At 43.3% G+C, this 27,016-nt stretch overlaps 1 protein-coding gene across 5 annotated transcripts in view; it reads right to left on the bottom strand.

The window, feature by feature from the left end:
* The window catches only part of INPP4B (inositol polyphosphate-4-phosphatase type II B), a 1,386,300-nt gene that overhangs the window by 325,417 nt on the left and 1,033,867 nt on the right, over window positions 1-27,016 (bottom strand). For all 5 annotated transcript variants that reach the window (XM_029598221.1, XM_029598061.1, XM_029598140.1 and 2 more), the window contains 2 exons: window positions 14,802-14,932; window positions 7,235-7,339 (listed from right to left, as the gene is read on the bottom strand). In XM_029598221.1, the coding sequence (XP_029454081.1) occupies window positions 7,235-7,339; window positions 14,802-14,932 (236 nt within the window). The remainder of the gene's footprint in view (window positions 1-7,234; window positions 7,340-14,801; window positions 14,933-27,016) is intronic.

Raw genomic sequence — 27,016 nt, forward strand, 5'->3', positions numbered from 1 at the left:
AGACAGAGAATACTGGCAGGCTGATGTCACTGCAGGGATATATATACCATGATGTCAGCTCTGCTCCATCTCCATCTGCTGGTAGAGGTGGATAACCCACTAGTTCTGGACCCACCTATCCGAATGCTAAGAAATGTTGGAATTCTTAAAGCAGTAAGCTAATGCACTGGGAGATTAGAAAGTATGCTGACGGGAAAATGGGCACACAAATAGGAGTTAAAATGTTCCCTCAGAACAGACTGATCACACATATTTTAACAGAGGGGAGCCAGGGAGTCTTTCAGACATGACTGATATGCAAAGAAATCATGCTTTGAGCACATAAATGGCTTTTATGCAGATAAACCGTGATCTGTGCACATAAAATATGATTTATGCATACAATAAGGCTTTCAGTGCAGAAAACTTATTTTTGCGTAGCCTGCCATGACTTATCACGTGGCGAAAATCTAAGCCTAAGCATGGGGCCTAGCCCTGAAGGCCTGTTTTGTGTGCACATAAATAATATTGCAGGTTCCGGCACCAGAACTCCTGTTTCTTCCCGTAGACTGACCCCAGCACTGGAAACTTTACTCCTCCTCTGACCAGGAATATATTTTCCACTGCTAGGAAAACCTCAGTTAAGCCAGGGCACCTGTCTGCCATGGGGGGGGGGGGGGGGGGAGACAATAGTTAATGTTTTCATTAGCTTGGGCTTTCCATGCGAGGACGCTAAGCGCGGCGAACAGTTTTACGTGTGTATCTGTGTGCAAAACCCCTTGATGCATCTGAGTAACATTTATTTATTTCGGAGCTTTTTTAGTTGTATCTGTAGGGTTCCATTTGTGGAACCCTGCAGATAAACTGAACCCTGCTGAGCATACCTCATTACATGCAGCCCTAAGTTTGTACCTAAAGCAATAGATCACAAGGCACATCAGCAGAATTTGAAACCTGGCTTCCCATCCCACTGCTCTAACCACTACACCACACCTTTCATGAACAAGGTAGTTATTGTAATAAATTCTAGTAACATAGACTTGAAGGCTACAATGACAGATAAGCTCCCCAAGGCCCATCGAGTCTTCTAAGTTTCCTGTTACAGTAGTATGGACCTCAGCCAGTGAGGTGATAGTGAACCCTGGTTGGCTCAGGCAAGGACAGGTCTAGTGTCCAGGATGAATTAAAATATCTACATAAACGGTGGGTTATTCAAACCAGAGTAAGTGTATGAAAGTCATCCTCGTGAATATTTATGGCTCATATTTGGAACAACCAGCCCTAGTTGGCAGACCCGAGGAGCTGGATTTCACCATACCTGGCTTGTACAGTGAAATAGGCAACCAGTGCAGAAGGACATGCCTGTTGGAGATTTCTTCAGCACTTTATCTTATCTTTATCTTTTTTTTTTTTTTCTTACACAACCCCTTTGAAGGAAACAGCCCCATTGGCTGAAAACTACTCTTGTTAAAATAACATTTACCCAGCTAGGAATCTTTGCATATTAGTCTACCCAGAAAATAATGAACTATGCAGTGCACCTGGGGGATGAAGAAAAGAAGCTCATGCTTACAATTAAAAAAAAATCAATGCTTACGATACATTCGTGATATCAGAATCATTAAGCAATGAAATGTTCTTTCATTTCAGTGGGAGTTTGTTTCCCCCGCTGTCTGCCATAACTAATGTGATGGCAACCGACAATACTGGAAACTGTTGTTACTATTGTTGCATGTCATTTGCATAATGAATAAGGATGAAAAATTAACTCCACAACACAGGAGCACCCTGAGCCAACTGGAGGTTATTTAGTTTGTCAGCATGAGACACGACGGCATTAGTTCTGCTCTGCCTCAGCGCGGCTCCTTCTTTATGGCCTTACATTAGGGGCCTTGCCATCATATATCATATTAGGTTTCATGGGCAATCTGCCATTGTGCAAACGCATTCGACAGCTGCAGGGAAGGGCCAAAGGCCGGGGGGAGAGACAGCAGGCTTAACAATCCGTGGGTGCGCTCTCGTTTAAGTCCCTGGTAGGAAATATGTAACATGGATCACATGCGCCTCCGTACTGCCCTGCCAGGAAACACCCGGTCCCCGGCACTCTACCCGCCACGCCAAGGAATCCGAAGGGCAGGGTCATTCTCTGCACGTCCCCCCCCGGCTTCTCACCCACCTGAAGACATTTAACTCAGTGTAGGCAGGAAGGCCGACAGATCCAAAAGTAACATTTAATTTTCCAAGATTATATGTCATTTCATTATACTTTTATGACCTATTTAAAAAAAAAAAAAAGAATAGACAAAATCAGCATGCATGATTTTATTATTTTACTGAACGCCTAGAAATACTTTTAACACCGTAAAAAGTGAATTATTCACTGCATTAAAATAAAAATAGTGAGGAATGGTCCCGATGGTCCAGCGGCAGCGCTGCACACTGCCATGCAAGAAATTCGGGTTGGTCCTACCAGACTCGGCTACAGCTGTAGTGTCTGGGTTGCTATGGAAGTAACACTTTCAGCCGCTGGTATGGAAGGAGTTATTGACTGGAAAGCTGAGGAGAAGGTGTTGAGTGGCAGTGCCACAGAGGTTCCTCTTTAAAGTGGCACTGGCGGATGGCTCTAGAGTAAGTAAAGTAAGTTGTTCAGCGCGGCTCTTTGGCCAAGATTCATTCATGTATTTCTTCAAAGTGGATTACATTCAGGTACAGAGGATTCACAGTCTTACTCCCTGGTATGCAGATGTAACCCCCTCCTTAATGTACAAGTCGAGTATGGAGGGGGGACATACGTTATTTATAAGCTCTTTGGTGAAGGGGCCCTGGCTAGCTTTTACTTCTCTACCCATCCCAAGGGGTAGGTCCTTTGGACTAGGGGTGGAAAGGAGTCCTCTCCGGTCCCAGTACGGGGGTGACTAGTGAGCTGTGATGGAGCTCCTTCATTTTGCTGTGAGCTGCGTGTTGTGTGCAACAAACAAACCACACTCGGACCATGTAGGCAGTGTCCAAAATAATGCTTTACAGATACAGTTTTGTTGAATGGCACGATTAGATATGGCAAATCACATACCACAGTCTCTGCAGTTCCTCTCTTAATTACAGACCTTTTCTCAGAGGTCCCCATTCCCCAGGCTTCAAAAGGCCCAGGCCTTCAGCAGGGCTCCTCTAAATAAAGGTTCAAAATTCCAAAAATCAGTCCCAGAGCAGCCACTCTGAACCTCATGGGGAGAGTATTTATTTATTTATTTATTTAGAATTTTTCTATACCGACATTCTTGAACAAAATATCAAATCATATCGGTTTCCATTTAACAGAATAGCAGCAGAGCCCCTTTGGCTTATCCTAGAGGGTTCTCGGGGGGTTTCTGAGGCTCCAGGTATGCCCAAAATCCAACTTGTGAAAATACAACCTCTCTCTCTGACTTCCAAATAATACTGCCCCAGAGCCTATTGCAGAGCTCTGCTATAAAACCTTAGAGCTATCCATTACAGCTCCGCCAGTGGGCTGTCCATGAATGGGTCCTCCCCTAATTATTTTCCTAACTGCATTAGGCTGTTACAGGATGTATTAGTAACCCAAACAGTAGTCTGGGTTACACAGATTTAACAGATACTTGGAGCTTTCAAAATTTGGTGACTGAAGCAGTTGATCTGTCATGTCTGACTATGGCCACCAGGGGTACTCTAAACAGTGGAAGTTGCAATATGCAAAGACAATATGATCTGTCTGCAAAGCTCTGTGGGATTGGAAGACAAGCCGCAGGACCAAGGGGCAACAAGGAAGATGCCCCATAAGATGGGAAAAAAAGATATAGGTCAGAGACAGGTAGCAAGGACAAGGATGGAGTGATTGACTGTGTCGAAAGCCATGGAGATGTCAAGTAGTCATAGGAGGAACGAGGAGCCGTGGTCAAATCCACATCTCACTGTATCAAAGCTGGATAGCAATAGCAGTTCGGTATTATGGTGCTTCCTGAATGTAAACTGATATTGGTTGAGGATATTATTTGAATCAATGAAGTCACAGAGTTGGTGGAGAACTGTGGTTTCTAGTCCTTGACCATGAATGATAGGGTAGATATCGGGTGGTAGTTGGAGGTGATGGTTGGATCCACTGTTGGTTTTTTGATTATGGGTTGGACTGAGGCTTGTTTTAAGATATCAGGGATGACGCCATATTGTAGTGATGAGTTTATGAATTTAGTGACAAACGGAGCAATATCCAGTTTGATCAATTTGAGTAGTGATGTGTGGCATGAGTTAAGGGGGTTGGACGAAGTTTTCAGGTTGTCAATGATCTTAGTGGTGTCCGTTGTTGTGATATCGTCAAAGCATTCCCAGGTTGGGCCCTGAGTTTCCAGATTACAGTCGGCTTCATCAGAAGTGGATTTATTGAACGTGAAGGTGATAATTGCTGTCTTGTTGGTAAAGTGAGCGGTGAATGTTTCAGCAAAGTTCATCCCCGGGATGGTTGGAGGAAGAGTAGATGTGGTCGAGTTTGGATTAATTATTTTCTTTACAGAGGTGTATAGTTCTCTGGGATTGTTTCGTGTGGTTCACAGTTTCTTGTAGATGGAGGATTTTTTTGCAGTGTTGATGGCCTCTTGATATGATGTCAATTTATCATTGTATAGAGTTTTATTTGTGTAGGTTGGGTCTTTCCTCCATTTTCTCTCTCTTCACTGGTGCTGGGAACCAAGAGTAGTTCAGGGTCAGAGTCGGCTTCCGAGGCTGGGGCAAGTGCCTTACCCCAAACAACTGTTGAGAGATCTCTCTCTCCTTGACAACCTGACACTCCTTGGAAGCCCAGCTTGGAGAGGCCTGCCACAATTAATTTGGAAAATGTCTGGAAGGCTATTTTATTTCTTGAGAGAACTGTGAGTAAGAGAATGGATGATCTTTCTTCTTCTATTGAACCTGTTATAGGACAATTAGCTGTGGTACAAAAAGTTTCGGATTGAGCATCATGAAAGAATTAAATCTCTGCAATCCCAGAACTCTGTTTCAGGAATTCTGTGCGACTCATCAGAGTCTTGAAACTTTTGAAAATAGATCTAGATTGTTAAATCTGCATATTCTCAATTTTCCCAAGAGCTCATAAAGGAAGGCCTCTGTATTGCAGAGGATTCACTTCCTTCTCCTGTTAAAGTCTTTTACCTGCCATATAAAGGGGTGGGTGTGTGTGTGTGTGTGTGGGGGGGGGGGGGGGTTGGGAAGATGATGGAGGTGCAGATATTTCTTCTTGTAAGTCTGAGAGTTTAAATCTTTCTAGCTCTCTGGATCATTCTTCTGGGATAATCCATGACACAGCTACCTTATTAGTTATTTCTTCATTTGAGACTGAAAAAAAATCTGATTATAAGGCTTTTTTTCTGTAATAGTAATTTTCCTTCATGGGCTAAAAAGTATGGGTTTTCCCAGATGTTTGTAGACAAATCCAGGCTAGGAGGAAAGCTTTCCTACAGCTTAGGGAATCTGTGATTGCCAAAGGAGGGTTACATTTCTTAATAATAGTTATGTTTTCTTTGAACTTTTTTGGATAATAAGATGGTGATGCTTCTGACATTGACTCCTGAGTCTTGTGTCAAGATGATCACAGTATTTGAATACTCTTTGATCAGTGTGTTAATGATGTTATGTATTATTTTTTCTGTTGTAATATCTCTTACCTCTCCTCTCTCCTTTTATGTGGACTTAGTAGAGGTTTATTGACAATTTAATTTTCCTTTTGGTTTTTGACTCGATTGTTAATACCTCGACTTTTCTCAAGCAAATTTTGCTTATTTGTGTATATGAAAAATTATATATAAAGATGTCCATATTCAGACACAGTTTGACTAGCAAACTTAGCCGGTAAACTTATCTGGCTAGCTTTGGAGGTTTATTAAATAGTGAAGCCGCACTATTGAATATACTGGTAGTTCAAGTTAGCTGGCTAACTATGGCTGCCTAACTTTAGGTCAGCTCTTTGGCTCGACCAGAATTAGCTGGCTAAGTCATCCAGCTAGAATATAGCTGGATATGTGCCCAAATATTAATTTTGCTGGCTTAGCCGGATAAGTCTGAAAATTGGCACTTATCTGGCTACGGTGAGTGGATAAGTAGCTCACCTTGGAATGCCCCTGTCCTGCCCTTCACTTATCTGGCTACTAAGTCATATAGTCTTATTAGTATTTGTAGTGCAATGTATATAGTATCTACAATGTATATAGTTTTTGTAGTGCAATGTATATAGTTCACAACGCAATTTAAGCGTAGTTTATAATGCATATATTTTCTCGCCTGTTTCATGTCAAATGCATCTTAAGCGTAGTTTACTGTTTTACTGTTAACCGATGTGATATCTTTGTGATGAATGTCAGTATATAAAACCATTACATAAATAAATAAATATAAAACCATTAAATAAATATAAACAGCCAGCTATGTGGCAGCCACTCAGCACAGCCAAACATTCATACAGTGCCAATAAGTGGTGTTGAATAATGACCTCCATGGAAATAAGAAACCCATAACAAAAGAAAATGAACTAAAGATTAAACAGTGAAAAAAAGAAAAGATTTTCCCTGGCTCTTTTAACAATATTTTGCCACCTGCACTTTAGCATTTATTTCAGGAGCTATCCCAAGAAATATGCCAGTTTCTTGAACAGCCTAGGAATTTACAAAGGAGATCTTCCTGCCACATCCCTTAATACCTGTGTAAGGTATACTTTGTCCAAGAAGACTAAGCTGTGCAGATATTGATTGTATTCACTGAAAGTGACGTCAGACCCTAGCAGGCCAAATTTCAAAGCCAATTGCTAGAAGTATGTGCGGGTTTCCATAGGGTGTACATGTTTAGTCTGGTTAAAGAGAGGCGTTCTCTGGGAGGAGGAGGGAACAAAAACATGCAGGTGTATTCCATTTTCAAACGTGTGCGTGCTGATATTACCCCCGCTGGGGCATCCACACCTGCAGCAGGTGCAAAGAATGCAGGCATTTTTAGCACACACACACACAACTTTGCACAACCTGATTTTTAAACAGAAAATGACTTGGGCAGTAGTTTATCTCTTTGAAAATCAGCAGCAAAGTCTGCATGGCAAATGCATGCATGCCTCTTCCATCTACATGAGGCATTGAAAGCTGCCCCCACCCCCACCCCCAGGTGAAAATGAAGGCAACCCAGCTGGAGTGGAGATCGGGTCAGCAAACAGCTGTGAGCAGTGCAGTATGGGACATTTGAGTACGCTTCGCTCTGTTCTGCATTTTACCTTTCGACCTGTGATGGTGCACACGCATTCTCTGCAGGTGCAGGTTTACTGGGACAAATTCTAGCGCCTTTTCCCCTTTACTACAGCTTGATTTGAAAGACGAACCTGGGAAGAAAGAAAAATGAAAGATTCATAAGCACCACTGCCTTAAGCACCGCGCACTTTCCATCTTAACTCTGACTCTCTAATGTTATCATCTTCTCTCATTTTTTTCTCTTGACTTGGTCATTTCCTCCTGCAAATGAGCTTCCAGCCAATCTGAACTGGCCATTCAAATCAACCCAGAGGGGTTCCCACTCCTCCTCTCCGTTTTCATATGCTTCCTCCCCCAAAGTGCTTAGTCCAGCCAATGCAGAGAAAGTCCTTGGCCAGGGACCGCACATTGAGGCTCTCTCCACAACCCAGTTATATGGAATGTAAGTCTGGCCACTAGGGGTCACCGCTGTACAATGGATGGGAATCCTTCTCCCCTCCCTCCCCCGCAGCATCCCCAGTCCTGGCTGGTCCAAAACCAGAGCCCTGGTCCAAGAACTTGCCACCGAGCCATCGAGCCGGCCCCCTTCAGCCTATTTTAACATGTTTCACTATTAAGGGAAGGAAAAGATACTCTAAATGTATCTCAGCTTGTATCTAATACTGCAGTCCTCATAGCGGTTTTTAAGGCAGAGAACACACTTATGTTTTAAAGTGCCACATATGTTTCCTGCTGGCTCCAATGTGTACTCAGCATGATAGAAACGAGGCCATATTTAACGCACTGTGGAGCCGATTCATATTATTTTGAGCCCTTGAGTACTGACTGCACATTTCACATCATGTTCACATAGTACTAAAAATATAATCAGCAACTGCTTCTCCTCTTCCCTCCCACAAAAAAAACCAAAAACAAAGAAAAAAAACAACAACCCACCCAAACATTATGTAGAAACAATTGGACTTCTATCACATCAGCCTTATCCAATCTGTCTGTTGTTGCCCTTCAAACAATACAAGGGGGGACCATAAATCTGTACATATCTGGGGCAGCTTGCACTGTATCAACAGTGAGCTATGATTTAACTGGAGCAGCAGCAGTGTAGTAGTAAAGGCTACAGGAAAAGGGTCTGAAAGCTTTCATGGATTTATTACTGTTGTTTTTTTGCACTAAAGTTCTTTACAAAGGCAAATGTTTCCTTCCGGGTAATAGGGAGCCGATAAAGATGTGTACATGACCTCCAATAACCCAAGAAATGACCAGTCTCTTTTCTTTGACAAATTCTCTGCTGATGGAAGAAGAGGAGACATTTTGCTAAAACCATAAGCTGAAGAGCCTAGAAGAATTAAATTCCTAGCATGCCTGCGTATTGTGTGCTTCTGTATCTGTGGGGCTCCCTGCATGCCCCACTAATCTGTTCCCAGTTTCTAAACCCCTTGTGGGCTAGGAATAGTGGAGGGAGGGGTGCACAGTTTCAGAACGGCATCTCCACAGTGGTTGCCGGAATGGCCGCCCCCCTCCCCCCTGCTGGTATAAAACCAGCTTGCATCATAGCTGGGTGTGGCATTTTTAGTCAGCAAAAAGGAGCTGCACCAGTGCAGCACCGCATCCAATTTAAGATCCCAGTATTTGCTTTCAAGGCCCTTAATGTTAATGTGCCCTCTTATTTCAGTAACCATTTAAAATCTTACATGTCAATTTGCTCAGCATCACGGTCTCTTTTGGATTCCCCCTTCTTTGAAGGAATTGAGGCTCACCAACAATCAGAAAATGAGAGTTTCATGAAGGAGGCCCAAATTATGGAACTCGCTCTCTATCGGCCTCGCAGCTGCACACCGGACAAGGCGGGTTTGAATGAGCCAAATGTTTCCAGCCATTCAGATGAGTGACGCTTGTGATTGTGATTTTGAATAAAAAGACAGCAATTGCTGGACATCACATTATTTTTTTTTATTAGGACACTTGGGTTTATGAAGTGTGAATGAATTCTGAGTTAAAAAGATATCAGCATTGATTAAAAAAAAAAATGTTTAAAAAAAGGGAGAATTCCCATTGACTGGTGCTGCCACTGACCTCTATGGAACTGAATGCAGGGTTTCCAAGCAGCGGTTGGTTTAAGAGCAATGGTCCCTCTAAGCTGTGCACGTGTGCGCGCGCACACAGCCCGTGAAGGCCGCGCACATGGTACAAAGTTTAGCGCACAGAGTTTTTAATCCTAGAGTTTTTCCAAAAACTAGGCAAATTATTAGGCATAAGATCATTATACTTGCACAGCAATGATGGGAGGCACCTAACGTGCGCTACATAATGTCTGTTACTTAGAACTGACTGCTAGCCTGCTAGGCCATTAATGGGATGAGGTCAGGGAGAGTTCATACTCCCAACCTCCGAGGCCATGGCATAGCTGCAGCGGTTCAGGGTACAGCGACACAGTGTGGATGGAATGCTAGCATTGCTAGGTCACACAATGCACACGTGTACCCCGTCCAGTCCCTGGTCCCGCTCCGTAGCCCGACCAGTCCGGCGCGAGCACGTAAACCCGGCGCCGATCCGTTCTCTCGGGCGTACGCATGCATGCGTCCCCCACCCCCGGCTCATACCTTTCCATCCCCCAGACATTGTCTTCGGCCTGCGACGATCCCCCACAGCCCCTGCCGATCTCTACCCGCTCCGCGAACAGGATGCAATAAATGGCCATAGAGGGTCAGACCGAGGGTCCGTCGAGCACAGCGGCGTCCAATACAGGCCATAAGCGCCCGGCTAGCACCCAAAAACTAAGTCTGTCCCATGCCGCTGACGCCAGCAACACGTACAAGAATCTATGCTCTGCGTCAGCAGCTAGATGACTGAGTGTATATGACGCTATGTGGTAATATAAATCATTTATAAAGAACATCAGAAAAAGATAGTGTCAACTGGTTAAGTTTAAATAAGTTGATAATATTTAAGTTATTACAATTAAGATAATAAGATTTGAACGCACAAAAACTGAAATGAGTAAAGGTGTTAAACGCAAGAACAGCTACATCATTTAAATCCGAATGGCTAGATGAGACTGTTGAAACTAATACTGCGAAGTCGCACAGCCTAACTCGTGTAGCCCTGCGTGAAATTTTCTCATATGATGAAGATTAAGGAGTCATTTGTCTGATCTGCGCTGAAACGAAAGCTGCAGGAGAGTTTTCTATGGGTAAAAGTTGGAATGAGGTCTGGAAACTGGATTGCCTCAAAAGACATCTAGTAAGTAAATCTCACATTGACAATGTAACAAAATTGAAAAATATGAATCCACTATTTCGCGGTGGGTTGAAAAACCTGTTACTAGAGACTCCAGAAGAAAAGCAACGGAGGCAAATCGTTGTAGAATGGAAGCGTTCAAATCCAGATGAGATAAAGGTCCTGACTGACAGCGTCTTGCTAGCCATCAAATTGAACTGCTGTATGCTGCTGTTACAGATATAAATGAACACATGGTCAAATTTGTAAAGCTGCCAGATAGTTGGAGAAGTAAAAATTACATATTTGAACTTGAAGTCATTAACAGCGTTGTTCAAAATGATATAATGCAAGAAATTTCTTCGGCATTGTTCCACACTTTAACCGTTGATGAAAGCACGGACATATCTTTGACCAAATGCTTAATACTTTACTTTAAGTAATCCAAAGCATTGCTAGGCCAATATGTTTAGTGGCATTTTGCGATTAGAACATTGCGATGCTGCTTTAATCGTATCTGCCATCAAACTCTTTTATACAGCAAACAAGCTTCATTTAAGGAAGATGGTTTTATTTACATCGGACGGAGTCTCTGTTATGTTAGGAAGAAAAAATGAAGTAGCAGCACAGTTGAAAAAAGAAATCCCACACCTTACTCAGCAACACCGTGTAGCACATCGTGAAGATTTAGGAATAACTGATACATGGAAAGAAGTCAAACTAATACAAGACATTAAAACTCTTATCAGAACTGTGTACTCGATGTTTAGTAGATCTATTTCAAAAAGAGTTAAATTTCAAGAAATCGTTGACGCCTCAGAGCATGATTTAGTGGCATTCAGACCTATAAATGAAGTGCGATGGCTGTCGAGGCATTTTGCGGTGCAAGCTATAGTTCGAAAATATGCTGTTTTGTTACAATATTTCGAGGAAGAGCAGGGAAAAGACCCAATTGCCAAATACTGTTTCAAGAAGCTGAGTTTAGGGTAGCTCTGGAAATTTTGAATGATGTTCTATCAGATTTGGCTTCATTGTCTCTTCTTCTTTAGAAGGGTTTAACAACTCTAGAAGCTCACCATCTAGCTCGAGGTAAACTGAACAAGATCAGAAGTCAATATCTAACAAGCTCACCTCAGTGGAATCAAAGTGTTAAAGCACTATTACAGGTACCAACAAATAGTGCAGTCGACAAAAGCTTGCTGATCACATTTATCAATCCCTTGTGTGTCCATCTGGATGAAAGGTTTCCAAAAGAGGAAGTACAGGCATGGGCTGCATTTGATATTGGGTCACTTGTCAATTGTGACTTCGATTTCGGAATTGATAACATAAAATCACTTTGTGCTCAATATAAAGGGGTACATTTTAAAACACAGCGCGTGCGCGTACTTTATAAGATACGCGCGTAGCCACGCGGATCTTATAAAATCCGGGGTCGGCGCGCACAAGGGGGTGCACATTTGTGCAACTTGCATGCGCCGAGCCCTTCACGTGCTGCCCGTTCCCTCCGAGGCCGCTCCGAAATCGGCGCGGCCTCGGAGGGAACTTTCCTTCCACCTCCCCCCACCTTCCCCTCCCTTCCCCTACCTAACCCACCCCCCTCCGGCCCTATCTAAACCCCCCCCACCTCTGTCGCACAAGTTATGCCTGCTAGAGGCAGGCGTAACTTTGCGCATGCTGGGTCGGCTGCCGCGCACCATGTTCCGGTCCAGCGGCTGGTCTGGAGGCCGCGGCCATGCCCCCAGAACGTCCCCGGGCCAAAACCATGCCCACGGCACCGCCCCCGGATGACACGCCGACCACATCACGCCCCCGACATGCCCGTCCTGGGGCTTTGCGCGCACCGGAAGCCTATGCAATATAGGCTCAGTGCGCGCAGGGCCGTTTTAGAAGGGTTAAGCGCGTAACCCTTTTAAAATCCGGCCCAAAGAGTTTCTGCCCGAGGAGTTAACAGTAGTTGATCAATACAACAACTTCAAATTCGTTGTTGCTGAGAAAATCAAAGACAAAGTTGTTTCAAATTTGTCATCTATGTTGTCGTTTGTAACTCAAAATGAACAATTCAAAGACCTCGCTGTGTTGATGGATATTGGAGGAACATTCATGACATTCAGTGTAGACTGTGAACGTGGCTTCAGTTTAATGAACGCTACGAAAACCAAATCGTGGAATCAGTTACAGACGGAACATTTGGATATGATCATGCATGTGAAGAACTATCAACTAGATGGCGGAAATATAGATCTTGACAGAATCTATAATGAATGGACAAATGTCAAAGACCACAGGGAAAAAATGTAAATATTATGGACTATGAAGTTGTGAACTGAGTTATGAGGCGCAGTCGCCCAGTATATATGGTATAAAACAAATAAACTGTTACACTTTCTACTTGCTATACCTTAGTAGCCTCTTTAGTTAAGAAGTATATAAACATGTTAACATTTCACTTGGTCTTCACTTCTTTTTTTTAACTCCAGTAGGCTGAGTTGTAAGTTTGGACGTACAATATTAAGTTAAGTTTCGGAAAAGTTGCACACAAAAAATTTTTTGGGCACATAGCATGTCAGAAATTAGAGGGAACATTGTTTAAGAGCATCCAAACTGTGTGTTCTTTTTTTTGTTTTAATTGTGAATAGTTGTATTTAAGAGTGCCCCCGGGTGTTTGTTGGATAAATCCACTGTCACATTTTGGACATTAATCTATCTGTGGATTTGCTGGGGTTTTGTCATATTTACTCACTCTAATATTGACATCTGTTTGGCTGGAGGTTTATTTGCCTTTCAAACATTAAATCCTGGCTTTTTAGGAAGGTCCTTAAGTTTGAGCAGCTCAGTGCTAGTCCTGATTTTTCAGGATCCTTGACAGTAATGTCGGTCGATTGGTATATTTTTTTTCTGAACTGAGCAGTGGATTTGTTGGTCAGTTAGCTCCGGCAGAGCTAAATTTGCCTGTTTCTTTTACACGCGCCTTCTGGCATTTATTTTACAGTCAGTGCATGTAAACTGCCAGCATGTTATTTTATGTTTATTTGATTAAATATACAATGCTGTATTGTTTTAAATTCCTCACTTGGGTTTTCCCTGCATTTTTGAGTTGCATTATTTATATATATATTGTTTGAAAAACTGTAACTCACATTTATGAAAAAGTATTATCAAATAAAGATGATGATGATGACAAATGCAACTATGGCAAGACCTCATCACTATTCTTTCCCAACTTGGACCTCTGCTGTCCAGGATTCTGTCCCTTCCATCCCCCAAATACAGCCCTCTTTCACGTTTGTGCCTCTTGCTCTGCCTGAATGCTACAGTTTGGACTCCCATCCTACTCAATCTATTCATGGTTTTTGATACTGCTAGTTGTTTCCCCGTTACTTTGCTGAAATCCCTAAGGCTTTAAGGCTGGCCCTACTTCCTTTCAAATTGTTTATACTCATTTTGGATATTCTGCTTCTTGCTTCTTCTAGGTCACAGACTTGGGATGGGTAGTTTTCAAAACATTTTAAGCAGGTAAACAGGATCTTGGCTGAAAACTGTTCCCCCAATGTGGGTAAAAATAGGTGGGATTCACTTGGGGTGGGGAAGGTATGCATGTTCTTTCACTCAAATAAGGGATTCTTTATTGGTGTTAGCCTGACTCTGGCCGAGTTTTGCTCACGTGGGAGCTGCCTCAGGGGCTACTGGACCAATGGTAGCTGGTAATGTCTCACATGGCAAATGTGAGAACCACACCACATATCAATTGGGAACACTTTCCAGTTGAAATACAGATGATATTTCTTATAATAAAACAGTACTGCTGGTGCGATGTATTTCTTTGTCATGTATTTACAGTAGCCCCTGAGGCAGCCCCCACATGAGCGAAACTCGGCCAGAGTCGGGCTAACACCAATAAAGAATCCCTTATTTTACTGATCACTACCGTTTGGTCCTGCTTTCCAGCATCATTGATCGGCTTCCGATTTGCTTCCTGTGTTCTTTCACTCATGCACTTGGCACCTGTTTCAAAGCTCCCACCATCCCGAATTTTCAAAAGGAGGCTCCGCAGGGAGTTTCCCTTTAAAAATGAACTTTGCAAGCTCTGCGGATAGTTTAAAAATGTTCCCCTTAAAAATGACGACTTTTTTTCCCCCTGCACTTTCTCTCCTAATATGTCATCGTATCTCACTGTTGGAGCCATTTTGCAATTTCTGGGATAAAGCGAGACATGCTGCAATACAGCCCAAGATTAACAGGGAAACAGCAAATGGCATACAGAGGTGTTAAACAAATGTGAATAATTTAATACACACAAATAAAACGAGAAAATTTGTCCGGGTTTCTGTTGGATGCACAAAATCGCTCTTGACTGCGTGGAAAATATTTTCCTACCTGTGCATTTGCTGAGCTCTGCAAGAGTGTCCTGGTACATGCTCAGCATCTGCTCATAGTGAGCAATAACACTCTGACGTAGATTGTCCCAGTGCGGAGAAAGGTCACCGAGCTCTTTCAGCTCCTGGATCCTGGATCAAAAGGCAAAAACACAAGGGTCTGACTGAGTCGCAGTTGTCGCCTTTCAGCAAAATGCCCCCATCTTTTGTGCAATGAACATAGCCCAGGTTTCCTTCCTATGCTTCCTCTAAGATTTTAACTGTCAGATTGCAGGGCTAGCAACCAAAACCTACGGCTTTGCAATTCACAGTTTTTGTGTTTTGCGGTTGTTCTCTGTACTACAGACTTGAGTTCATTTCCAGCCAGTCTCCAACCCAGACCCTTTTTTTATATCAGCAGCCTGCATGGGCAGGAGAAGAGGATGAGGGGGCATCAATGGCCCGCGCTGGCCAAGGGGGAGGGAGCCGTGTCTGCAGCCCTCACAAGCTGACAGGAAGAGGAAAGCAGGGGGGGTGGGGGAGGGGTGTCAGTAGTTCACTATTGGACAGTAAGAGAAAGACAATGTGGGGGGGGGAGGGGGGGGAGAGGAGACAGAACCACAACACTTAAGGAGGGAGAGAGCGCAGAGAAGTTTGGTACCAGCATCCTCTCTCCCCCTCACTGGTGTTTTTTTGGTTTTTTTTTTACACACCTCTGATTACAATTTGTCACTGTAGAAGATTATTAGCATACTGCCGTATTTTATATCTTTTGTTAGTTTCTGTAACAGGGCAGAAGAGATACCTGTCACCCACTTTTTTAAGACAGATTTTGTCTGAATCCAGGCCAGGTTATTCAACCCTCCGACTGTGAGCCCTGAACAGGAGTGCAGCCTTCAGGTTATAGTTGACTAAGTCCCCCCTGCCCCTCTAAATCAGGAGCAGTTCTGGCAACTGAAAAAGACTTGCTTAATGCTCAGAGGGGAGAGAGGTTGCTGAGTCCACAGAGCTGCCACAGAAGCTCTATAACCCAAGTGAAGTTCCTTTCACCCAGGAAAATGATCCTGCTCTTGCCAGAGGAGCAGCGTTCACAGCCCCCGGGGACAGAGGGAGGACCAAGTCATGGTGAAACGGTGACACCTAGTGGTTGGACTTGAGAGCCATGACTGCGAGCTTCCGAAAGGAGCCGTAGTGCACAGCTCCTGGCCACGGACTGTCACCGCCATGACTGGGCTAAGTGAGTTGAGAGGAAAATATAAAATAGGGGAAATAGTCCCCAGATAGCTGCAAATGAAGGCTTCCAGTGCCGGACGTGCAAAGCAGGAGCAGGAAGAGAATGCCAGGCCAAATGCCGCACTACCCCCCCCCCCTCCCCCCCCCCTCCAAAAAAAGAAAAAAAAATATTGTTCTTTTGATGGTTTGCTTTGGAAAGCATAAATAAAGCTGGGGGTTTTTTTCCCTTAATATTTTCTGCTGCTGCAAAGCAGTTTCTTTTATTGTCAGGAGCTGACGAGATAAATGCTGGTTTTGAACTGTTTGTTGGGGTGGCTGCTGAGCCATCCTACTACTTCACCCATCCCTCTCTCCCTTCCCGTTTTGACTGCAAGTCCCTTGGGGTTGAGAGCTCCTTGATCTCGTGGGCCTGTAGACTCTATGTTGTGGTTATCATTCACTGGCTTATCTTCTCACACTAACAGCATGCCACAGTACAAAATAAGTACAAATACATGTAGTCAGTTTAAACCAAGAGAAAGCCAGAACACCGGCACAGAACTGCAAAGGTACATGCTGTCTTACTATTGTTATTAATTTGCTTTGCAGCTGTATCCACTGGGTCAAAACCCGAGGACTGTGGAAAGTAAACCTGGCTCCAAACACCGAAGAGGATATCCTTAAACAAAACGCCAGTTTCCCTTAGTTTCTGTGACAGGATTTCAACTCACGAGCACAGCCGTGATGCTGTATTTGCCCTTCGCTTACAGTACGGTGCTTACATTAAAGGGTCCCCAGTGATACATTTTTCTTACAGGTTTTTCAGTAAGACAGACCTTCTGCAGAGTAGCCAGAAGGACACTGGCTGACCTGGCCCAGTGCATTTTCAGTACAAATACACTGGCCAGCATATAGTTTAAAAAATAACAAGTTTAAAAGCTGACAACTAATTCCGAGGTTAATAAGCTATGATGTTTCTGTTTTGGTAATTAGGAAGTATGCATGCAAATAATCACTGTGCAATGTGTTATTTCATTGCACTTTTGTTCCTTATTGTGAGCACATTTTAATAGGAACAAATGGGTTTCTTTCATTTTGTACCAACAGGAAAAATACTTGGTGACTGCGACTTGTGCTATCAATCAACATTTTTTCGTATTAGGGATGTGTGTGGCATTCTTTAAAAGAAGTTCATGAAACAATTTGACAAACTGGAAAACATTTTAAAGGTTCATCGAATTGGTTACGCAAAGGAATGATTTTCAAACCTGTTTTCGGGACCCTGTTTTCCAGTCTGCTTTTCCGACTATTTCTAATGAGCATGCATGAGATACAGGGGCAGATTTTATATATCTGCGCACACGCGTACTTTTGTTCGCGCACCAGGCGCGAACAAGTGTTCGCGGGATTTCAATAGATATGCGCATAGCCACGCATATCCATTAAAATCCGGGGTCGGCGCGCGCAAGGCTGCCCAAAATCGGCAGCCTGCGCGCGCCAAGCCGCACAGCCTGCCTCCGTTCCCTTCGAGAACGCTCCGAAATCGGAGTGGCCTCGGAGGGAACTTTCCTTCGCCCTCCCCCCACCTTCCCCTCCCTTCCCCTACCTAACCCACCCCCCCGGCCCTATCTAAACCTCCCCCCTACCTCTATCACAAAAGCTACGCCTGCTTAACTTTGCGCTCGCCAGGCCAGCTGGCCCGCTCCATGTTCCGGTCCGGGGGCTGGTCCAGGGGCCGCTGTCACGCCCTCGGAACGCCCCTGGACCAGAACCACGCACCGGACACGCCCCCGAAACGCCGTGTCACTCCCGACACGCCCCCAAAATGCCGCGTCACTCCCGGCACGCCCCCCCGACACGCCCCTCCATGCAAGCCCCGGGAATTACGCGCGCGCCGCCGAGCCTATGCAAAATAGGCTCGGCGTGCGCACAGGGGGTTTGGGATAGGTTTTCGGGGGGTACGCGCGTACCCCTTTGAAAATCTACCCCATATTTTCTATATTGGCTCTAAGAACCATACTGATGTATGCTAATATATCCCATGCATATTCATTAAAGATAATCTGCAAACCTGACTAGCCAGGTGGACTGGGTTGAAAACCATAACTTGCTTCTCTCAGTTTGCTCATTTGAACCCCTCTACTGTACGAGCAAACATTCTACTCGATTGTTGATCCACACCCTGCGACCAAGCTTCCTTTTTGCTTATCCCAAGCATGCTTGAACTCTTGTCACCATTTTGGTTCCTACCAGTTCTGCTGGAAGTCTGTTGCACGGGTCCACCAAACTCTCAGCAAAAAGGTATTTTCCCACTTTCCCTCCGAGTCTCTCTCCTGTTGGAACAAGCAGCCCAGACCGAACAGGCTAAGCCCAAGATGGAGTTCTGGCAAGGCTTTCACTGAACCCTTGCTGCCAATGAGGTAGGCGGTCTCTGTCACATCTGACATGTATAAGAAGAATGGTGTCTGGTACAACAGCAGTCTCTCCAAGTTTACACATATTTCCGGAGACCAATTTATATTGGTCACTATGAATGCAAACTAAAGCCTTGAGCCAAGAGGCTGGCATCTGTGCCACAATCCCTGATGATAGATAGATGAAAAAGAATTTTCTTTTTGTCACATTGAAAAAAGGTTCTAAAATGCTTCTTGTTGAGGATATTAGAACTAATTAGGAAAAGCAAAATCCATCCTATTGAGGATTGAAAGTAGGACAAACCAATACCTTTTATCATCAAGGTTTGTATTCTAACAACACTTCAACTTTTGGCTTCAGATGGAAACCTCGAGCCAAGCCTTCTATCTACGACTCTATTAACTGCTCCATATTCTGCTGGCACAATGGCATTACTTTTCATTGACCCTTTTCTCCGCCTAGGGAGAAACTGTTGCATTACTGGAGTTAGGAGGGGGGTGGAGAAAATATCTTACCATATTCTACATGCTGCTGTCTTGAATGAGCTCAAGAAATGGTCATCATTATATGTTGGGTTGTAAAAATTACTAAGACGCATTGCTATACTCTGTAATCTGTTGATAATGTGAAATCACATAGCTAGATTTCACTATTTGCTTGTAACATAAATCCCATGTATGATTATTTGTTAGACAAGGCAAGACACTCAAAGACATCTACACAGTAGCAACGGACAGTTCCTGGGATGTCAGTATCAATTTATATTCTGGTATATTTTCTCTTACACTCTCTTCAGCTTCATATAGTGATTCCATGTTCTTGAATTTATTGTTCTATGAAAATATCTCCTATGAAAACGGCACCTTATTAAAGCCTACTAGATATTTAAATGTTTGCATTATATTTTCCCATTACCTCAGTTCTTTTAGAGTATATATCTTTAGTTTCCTAAATCTTTCCAGGTAAGGATTACATTGTAGGCCATGCACAGTTTTGGTGGTCCTCTTTTTAATTGCATCTACTTTTTCATTTGTAGGTATGGTCTCCAGAACTTGACACAGTACTCAAGATGGAATCTCACCAGAGATCTGTGCAAAGGGATTATTACTTCCTCCTTTTTTTCTAACGAAACCTCTCTTCATGCACCCAAGCATGCCATTAGCCTTCTTGACTGCTTGGTCCTACTAACTGGCTTCCTTGAGATCACAGATGACTCACTCAAGTCCTTTTCCTGTTTGCTGTCTGCTAAGTCTTCCTCTTCCAAATAATATTTAGCCCTTGGAATCTCTCTACCCCTTGGGATCCTGCCAGGTACCTGTGACCTGGCTTGGCCACTGCTGGAAACAGGATACTGGGCTTGATGGACCCTTGGTCTGACCCACTATGACAAGCCTTATGTTCTTGATTTATATATTTGATATTATATTTTTTTCCAGAAAGGCCTCAGGGCAGATTATAATCAAAGGATAGTGTAACAGGTACAAACCATCAGTAAACATAAGTGATAGCATAGCATCTGTTCAATAATAGTGTGTAGCCTTCATAGAGACAGTTTCAGACACAGCTAATATTTCTACCTCATTAGTAAGTTTCCAGAACATGAGATAGGATGGATCAAGGTAAAGGGAAAGAGACATCTCGCTCCAGATTTTGGGTGTGCAGCAGCTGAAAGCCCAAAGTCTTGTACTCTAAGGGGCAGATTTTAAAAAGGGGTTACACGCGTAACCCCCGAAAAGCTGCCCCAAGCTGCCCCTGCGCACGCCGAGCCTATCTTGCATAGGCTTGGCGGCGCCCACAAGCCCCGGGATGCGTGTTAGTCCCGGGGCTTAGAAAAAGGGGCGCTCCGGGGGCGGGACCGAGGCTCCCGGAACAGCCGCCAGCACGCGCAAGTTGTTTAATATACAGATTTATGCACAACCAAAGAAAATTAGGTACAAAAGACTCTATACAAAGTGGATACATGTTCTTTGTGGCATCAGCCCTGCAGGCATACAATAAGTCCTGTTAACATGTATTGCCCCTGAGGCAGCTCTCGATAAAAGAGCGAAACCCGGCCAGAGTCGGGCTAATTCCAATAAAGGGCTTTTTTTCATACACCAATCTTCGCTTTCTTTACTGCTACATAGTCAAGAAATCAGCACATTCTTGAATATTCTTTCAATTGTTCTTTCATTTTGTTTATTCTGTTCTCAGTTGGATCATACTTTTTTTTTTTTTTTTTTTAGTCTACAGACTATATTCAACGCATGTTATTATAGTAGTAAAACACATCATCATAACAAGGCACAATGAACTAACCTTTAAAGAAACTGCCCACAGTAGACAAAATACACTAAACTGCATCAGATTTCCTGCAGAACCACAGAAAACCCTCTGGAATTCCACCTGCTCTGACGTTCAAGAGTTTCCACATCCCTACTCTTGGCACATTTTACTCTGAAGAAGTGAAGGCAAAATTAAAACATCAACAATCGCTTTTGTTAGAATATATAAACAGAATGTGAGAGCAGATAAGAACCCTAAGGCCCAACTAGTCTGCCCAATTGACTTCCTATTGTAATACCATAGATTTGAGTTGTATCTCTGCTTTCCCTTTTCCTTAAATGCTACTGGCATTTGACAATGTAGACTAATTTTAAATCCCCTGAAGTATGAGATTTTTAGTAACTCTGTAGTTATCTAAATATTTTTACTTTATTGAAAAGTTTGTATGAACGATAGAACCGTATAGATACAGTATGTTAGTCTTCTTTTCAGGCACCTCTGAATAGCTAAACAAGCATTGTGCAATATGAATGTTGAGTTAGCTACTCAGCATAAATGTGCATCCAGAGAATAGAAGGCAGTATCTATTTTTTTTAAGTATATTTATTAACAGCAAAGTATTCAAGTACAATAACTACACATTAACAAACAAACATTATCATGCTGTACCATCGGTCCCCAAGCCCTCTTGAACCATTTACCCAAACCTCAATACATAACTTTACATGGCTTAACCTACTGCCATATGAACATTGAAGTTTAATAAAACCTTGTCTGAGTAATCAGGCAAATGGACTTGAAATGAGGTTGGATTGTCCTGAGAACATAGATAGCTATGTATATATTTGCTAGCCCTGTATTCTTCTTGTTCTCGAGACATCCACCATAGTTTGAGCTGTAGGGCCTGACTCTTCACTCCTTGTCTAAACATGCTTCTCCGCTGTTTGATTTTCCAAATTTCCCCTTTTCCCCCCAGTATCCTTCTATGCCCGGTTCATTGCAGTTCATGCACCAGTAATCGCTCCCATGTCCCAGGATTAGCTAGCCTTTGTTAGTCCCTCCCTTCATCCCTCCTACCCTAACCCCGCCCCCTCCCTTTATTTTAAAGAAAAAAGAAAGAAAGAAAGAAAGAAAAATTCCTGTACTCGAATCTGGACTCCTTATAGTTGCTGTTACGTGGCCTATCTATGATGGGCGTCCACATGGACTTTATGTACACCCTATAACCAACCTCTATTACTTCTCATTCCTTCACAATTTAACAATGCATATTCATGTATACAGAGATATATATGCCCAGATTTTGTTAAGTATGCTATTTTACAAACTTACAAGCATGTAAATAAGCAGAAATATACCAATATAGGAATATTGAAGCAGGCAGTCATTTAAATAATGGCATGTAGCTAAGCAGTATCTATTTTATTAACTCAGATACTATTTACCATTGATATTTGGTTTTCTGCCACCATATATGACCAGCTATTTTAAGTTAGTCGAATAAGTTTATCGGGCTGTGTATAGAGTGAGATGTAACTTAGTGGGTTAAAACTGGGAATTGTTCTATTTTAATATAAGATGGAAATGTTTTATTATTGTACTGTACTTTGGGTGCTCTTTTTGGTCTGGGGAGTTGTTATAGAAATTTTTAAAAATTAAAATAAATAAATCCAGCTATGCTAGCCAGATAATGGCAAAAATCAGTGTTTATCTGGCTTATCTGGGAGATGCTTTAAGATGCGGTAGTGGTCTAATGTGCATTAAAAAACATATCACACGATCGAGCACTATCATGGCAATGCTGCATAACATTTAGCATACCCCTGCCCTGGTATCCTCCTCTATTACAATGACCTTCTTGGCATGTAATTTTCATGCATGAATAATGCAAATGCATGCAAAGAAGGTCATTAATAGTCAATTTGATGTACATATTTTATCGAGGCCGACCGAGAAAGTGGTCAGCCCCGATAAAAATAACAACAGCTATTTGAAACGTGGTAAATGTGAGGCAATGTACGAGATGAGAATACAGGAAGTGCTAGCACCGTGAGAGTTCAATTACCGCGGGGCCAGCACAAGAAGAGGAACTGCAGAATGGCTGCTCTCCACAAAGAAGGTACAGGCTGGCAGCAGCAGAGGAGGAATGACCCATGGATCCTGACTGCCTGGTCTGCATGTGTGTGAGAGTGAATGGGAGGCTGCCTGTGATGGATAGATATGTGTGTGTGTGTGTGTGTGTGTGTGTGTGTGTGTGAATGGGAGGCTGCCTCAGATGAGCGAGTGTGTGAACGGATGGCTGCCTGTGATGGGTGTGTTTGTGTATGTGAATGGGGGGCTGCCTGGGAGTCTGCCTGAGATGCGTGGGTGTAAATGAGAGCTTGTCTGGAGTGTGTGTGTGTGTGTGAGAGAGAGAGACAATCTCGGGGTGACTGGAAATCAAAGTTCCCAGGTATGGAAAGCATGAATTTTAAAAATCCTTTATAGTTTTATTTTTCAGGAGTTATTTGCTGTGTCTGCTGTTTTGAAATTTTTTATTGGTGTTTGGGACATTTAAAGAAAACTTGCATATAAGTTTTTAATTATTTGATCTTTTATTTATCAGCTTTTTTGAAATATTATTAGTATGTTTTTAGTATTATGATTATGAATTTATTTTACTTCTTGATTTTATTGTTTGATGGTTAAGGAATGATGATGGTTCTGTTTTTTCATTTTTTACCTCAGAATACTGTACTTTAATATTTTTCAAACTCTTAACTGTGTGTGTGTGGATGGTGCGAGGGGTGTTGTGCAAGGCTATAAGGTTCGCCTGGGGCACCTAATACCCTTGCACCAGCCATAGGTTCGGGGGTGGTGGTGGTGTCAGTTTTTAAAGTTTGTATCACTGAAGGGAGCTGGGCTTTTTTTGGTGGACCCAGGACAGAGAATGAATGAATGGGGGTGGGGCGGAGTTTCAGCACAGTAATTGTTCGCACAGGGCAGCAAAAAAGCTGGCACCGGCTCTGAGAAGAAGGGTAGTTTCCAACTGACTGGAAATATTTACAACTTCAATTCAGATTTCAATTAGTCAATAAATAATAGGACAGCAGAAAGATTTAATAAACTTGTGACTCCACTTCTTTAGCAAGTCTCTTTCTTCTGGAAGCACTTTTATTTATTTATTTTAAAACTTTTTTATACTGGCATTAGTGGGTACATCATACCGGTTCACATTCTAACAAAGCATGAGACAGAAAGGGTGGAATAAAGCTTCCTTGCCTTAACAGAGGACCGATAATTCAAAGTTCAAACTCCTCTGCATCAGGTCACTGTCTGGTCTATCCTCTGAAGGAGAGATAGCACATTGCAGGTCTTCCTTACCCACGTCCAGCCTTGAAAACAGGGATGCCCCAATCCACTGCAATAAGAGGGAGGGCTCTCACAGGGAATTCGCCAAACATTAGATTAAAAGAGCAAAACCAAGCGGAATCTGGTCAACGTGAGGCATACCATCAAAAGGGAAAAGTCCCCAGCTCCTTTCCATTAACTTAAGGAAAACTAATAAATCAAGAGAGAGACAGCTCCTGCCTGCTTGAAAAAGTAAATAAAAATCCCCGAGGATTAAAGGTAGTGTAGGATGATAAACAGCTAGGTCACACCATTTGCGGCTCCCACATGGTTGAGTAAAACCCAAACCTTTCTACAGCAATTTCTACACAGAACCTCCCCATTTAGATGGTGCTCTCATTTAGTGAGGGAAACCAAAGGTTCCCTACATTGAGTTAACCTTCCAAACCGCAGTATGTCCTATGTTGTACCAAATGTATTAATTCTCTGGGTTAGGCCTCTGGAATCCCTTTAAATAGAGACTTGGGACGAGAAAGGAGACAGAGTGCCTTATCCCTGTAGTGTCTGTTCAAGTTTTGGGAATTATTTTAGCTGCCAGTGAAGGAAGTCTTTTCCACCCTTTCTGCCTCTTATTTGCGTTGGGTTTTTTTTTTTAAGCAATATTTTGCCTTTTTGTGTTACTGGGCACCCTAGAACTCAGGGGCTCACATACTGCTGGTGTGAAGAGAGGTGCCTTTTCCTTTGAAAGGACTGGGAGAAGAAGAGATGTCGTCAAAGCAGAATGGACTCGTATCCATTTCCAAGGAGACGTGGAGCCATGGTGTAAGAATTTATATGGACTCAAGGAGAATCATCAGAGAAGAAAGCTGAGAGAAGGTGCCCTTCAGGTGCCACATAGCTGGGAGTGGAGAATTTTGCAGACGGAAGGGAAGATATGAAAATGAGGATTTGTGCTGTTAATATTCAATTGAGATAAATGTTCCCCTTTCCCATGGGAAAAGCTGAGGACTAGATTACGGAGAGAAAAGGAGTAAGGAGTCAAATCACTACAGGAATTGGCTAAAGTAATAGGAGAGGTCAGGTCACAAATGTATTTAAATTTCACCTTGTAACAATCAATTGGCTATTACTTTCAACAGGCTGATTCATTCAAAAGTGCGGGAGAGCCAGTGCTCCGTGTTGAGCGCCTGATCTCCCAACGCGTGCCCAGGCACCTCTCCTGGGCACACGATTTTGTATTTAAATTAGGGCCTGCGCTAATAAGGAGGCACTAGGGACACTAGCGCATCCCTAGCGCCTCCTTATTAGCGGAAGCGGCGGCTGTCAGTGGGTCCGGCAACTGATGCTTAATTTTACCGATGTTGGTTTTTGAACCCGCTGACGGCCATGGGTTCAGAAAACGGACGCCGTCAACATTGAGCATCCGTTTTCGAACCCGCCGACTGGTGGGCAGATTTTTATTTTTCGCGAACTTTTTGATTTTTGAGGCCTCTGACTGGGCCTCTGGGAGGGCTCGTGATTAAAGGCTCACCTATAGCGCCTGATGCTTTGCACCAACCTTGGCACCCGGAGGCATGTTTTAGATGGAGGAGGGAAACGTAGGCACGTAGATAGCGAGTACAGATCTTCTCACACACACTTTTCCAGGAAAACTCCATCCACAAATAAAATGCAGGCACCATTGACTGTGCAGCCTATGTGCCTTTGGTACAGCTTCCAAAGCAAACGCACGCATGTACCGCGGCTTTGAAACTTGGTGCGAGTAAAACACACACGGAGTCTTGTCCCAATGCGTGCAGTTTGAAAATTGCCCCCTCTCAAAGGGAAAAGTGGAGGGGGGGAGGGAGGGGATGTGGACTAATTGTATTTTAGGCACCAGAGCAAAACTTTGAGAAATCAGCCTTATTGAGAACAGACTTTTCTCCATTCTGTGCCAAGGGCCAAAAAAAAAAAAATTCTCTATTGAACACGGCCCCATTTGGTGTTCTAATCTCTGACATATTCACTTAATTCCAGCAGTAAGGATCAAAACACTCCAATACCAATCCAGCACCCTCTGCCCCTCCACTTAAATAAACGAACTCTGCACTACTCCAGCAGCTTACCAAGAGAGTCCCGGGGGAGCAATTTTCAAAGGGACTTCTCTGGGTAAAGAGGAGTTTTATCTGCAGAAATGGCCCTTTAGACAATTGGGTGACTGGTACAATTGTATGCACATGAGGGGGGGGGGGGGGAGGGAAGGGGTAGGGTTGGGACTTCCACACAACATGGAAATCCTCTCGATAAAACTGTGCACAATAAGCAACAGGTGGAATTGTGTGCGTGCACACTTCAGGGGTGATAACTTTCAAGGCGGATTTATGTGCTTTGGAAATTGGTGTAACCTGTGGGCCTACTTGCCGGTTAACTTGTGCATGATATTGGAAAATGATCCCCATTAAGGGAAAAAGGCATTTATTTCCATTTGATATCCCGCCTTCTACCATAATCCTTCAAACGGTGAACAATAAAACCGTAAGAGAAAAACAAAATACAGAATTGCACTGAAGCAAAACTTTGAGAAATTGGCCATTGTGGAGACAAAATTCAAAGTCATGTAGCCAAATAACTCGCAAGTTATCTGGCTAAATGACAAGTTTAGAATATCCCACTTGCTTATCCGGCTTAAGATTAATCCAAATAAGGGACATTTTGAGGGCATTGCAGGGCAGCAAGGAGTTGGCCGAATAACTTATCTGATATTTGGAGTTAGCCAAATGACTTATCCCACTGTTCCTAGACGTGCCCGAGAGAAGGTCCAAAGTTATCCGGGAACGTGTCCTCGAATAACTTTAGCTTAAGCAGTTATATTCCTGAGCAGCAGGTTTAAAATATTTTTTAAAAAAAGGTTGCGGGCCTAGTGGCCTTATCACTCCTCCCCTCCTGCCCACCTGAGCTAGAAATGTATGGCCCTGCTGGGAGGCACCTGCAGCCCCGCTTCCCCGTTCCCCTCAAGTCATCTTTTAAAAACATTGT

The sequence above is a fragment of the Rhinatrema bivittatum genome, chromosome 1 (assembly GCF_901001135.1).
Source record: "Rhinatrema bivittatum chromosome 1, aRhiBiv1.1, whole genome shotgun sequence".
Taxonomy (NCBI): Eukaryota; Metazoa; Chordata; class Amphibia; order Gymnophiona; family Rhinatrematidae; genus Rhinatrema; species Rhinatrema bivittatum.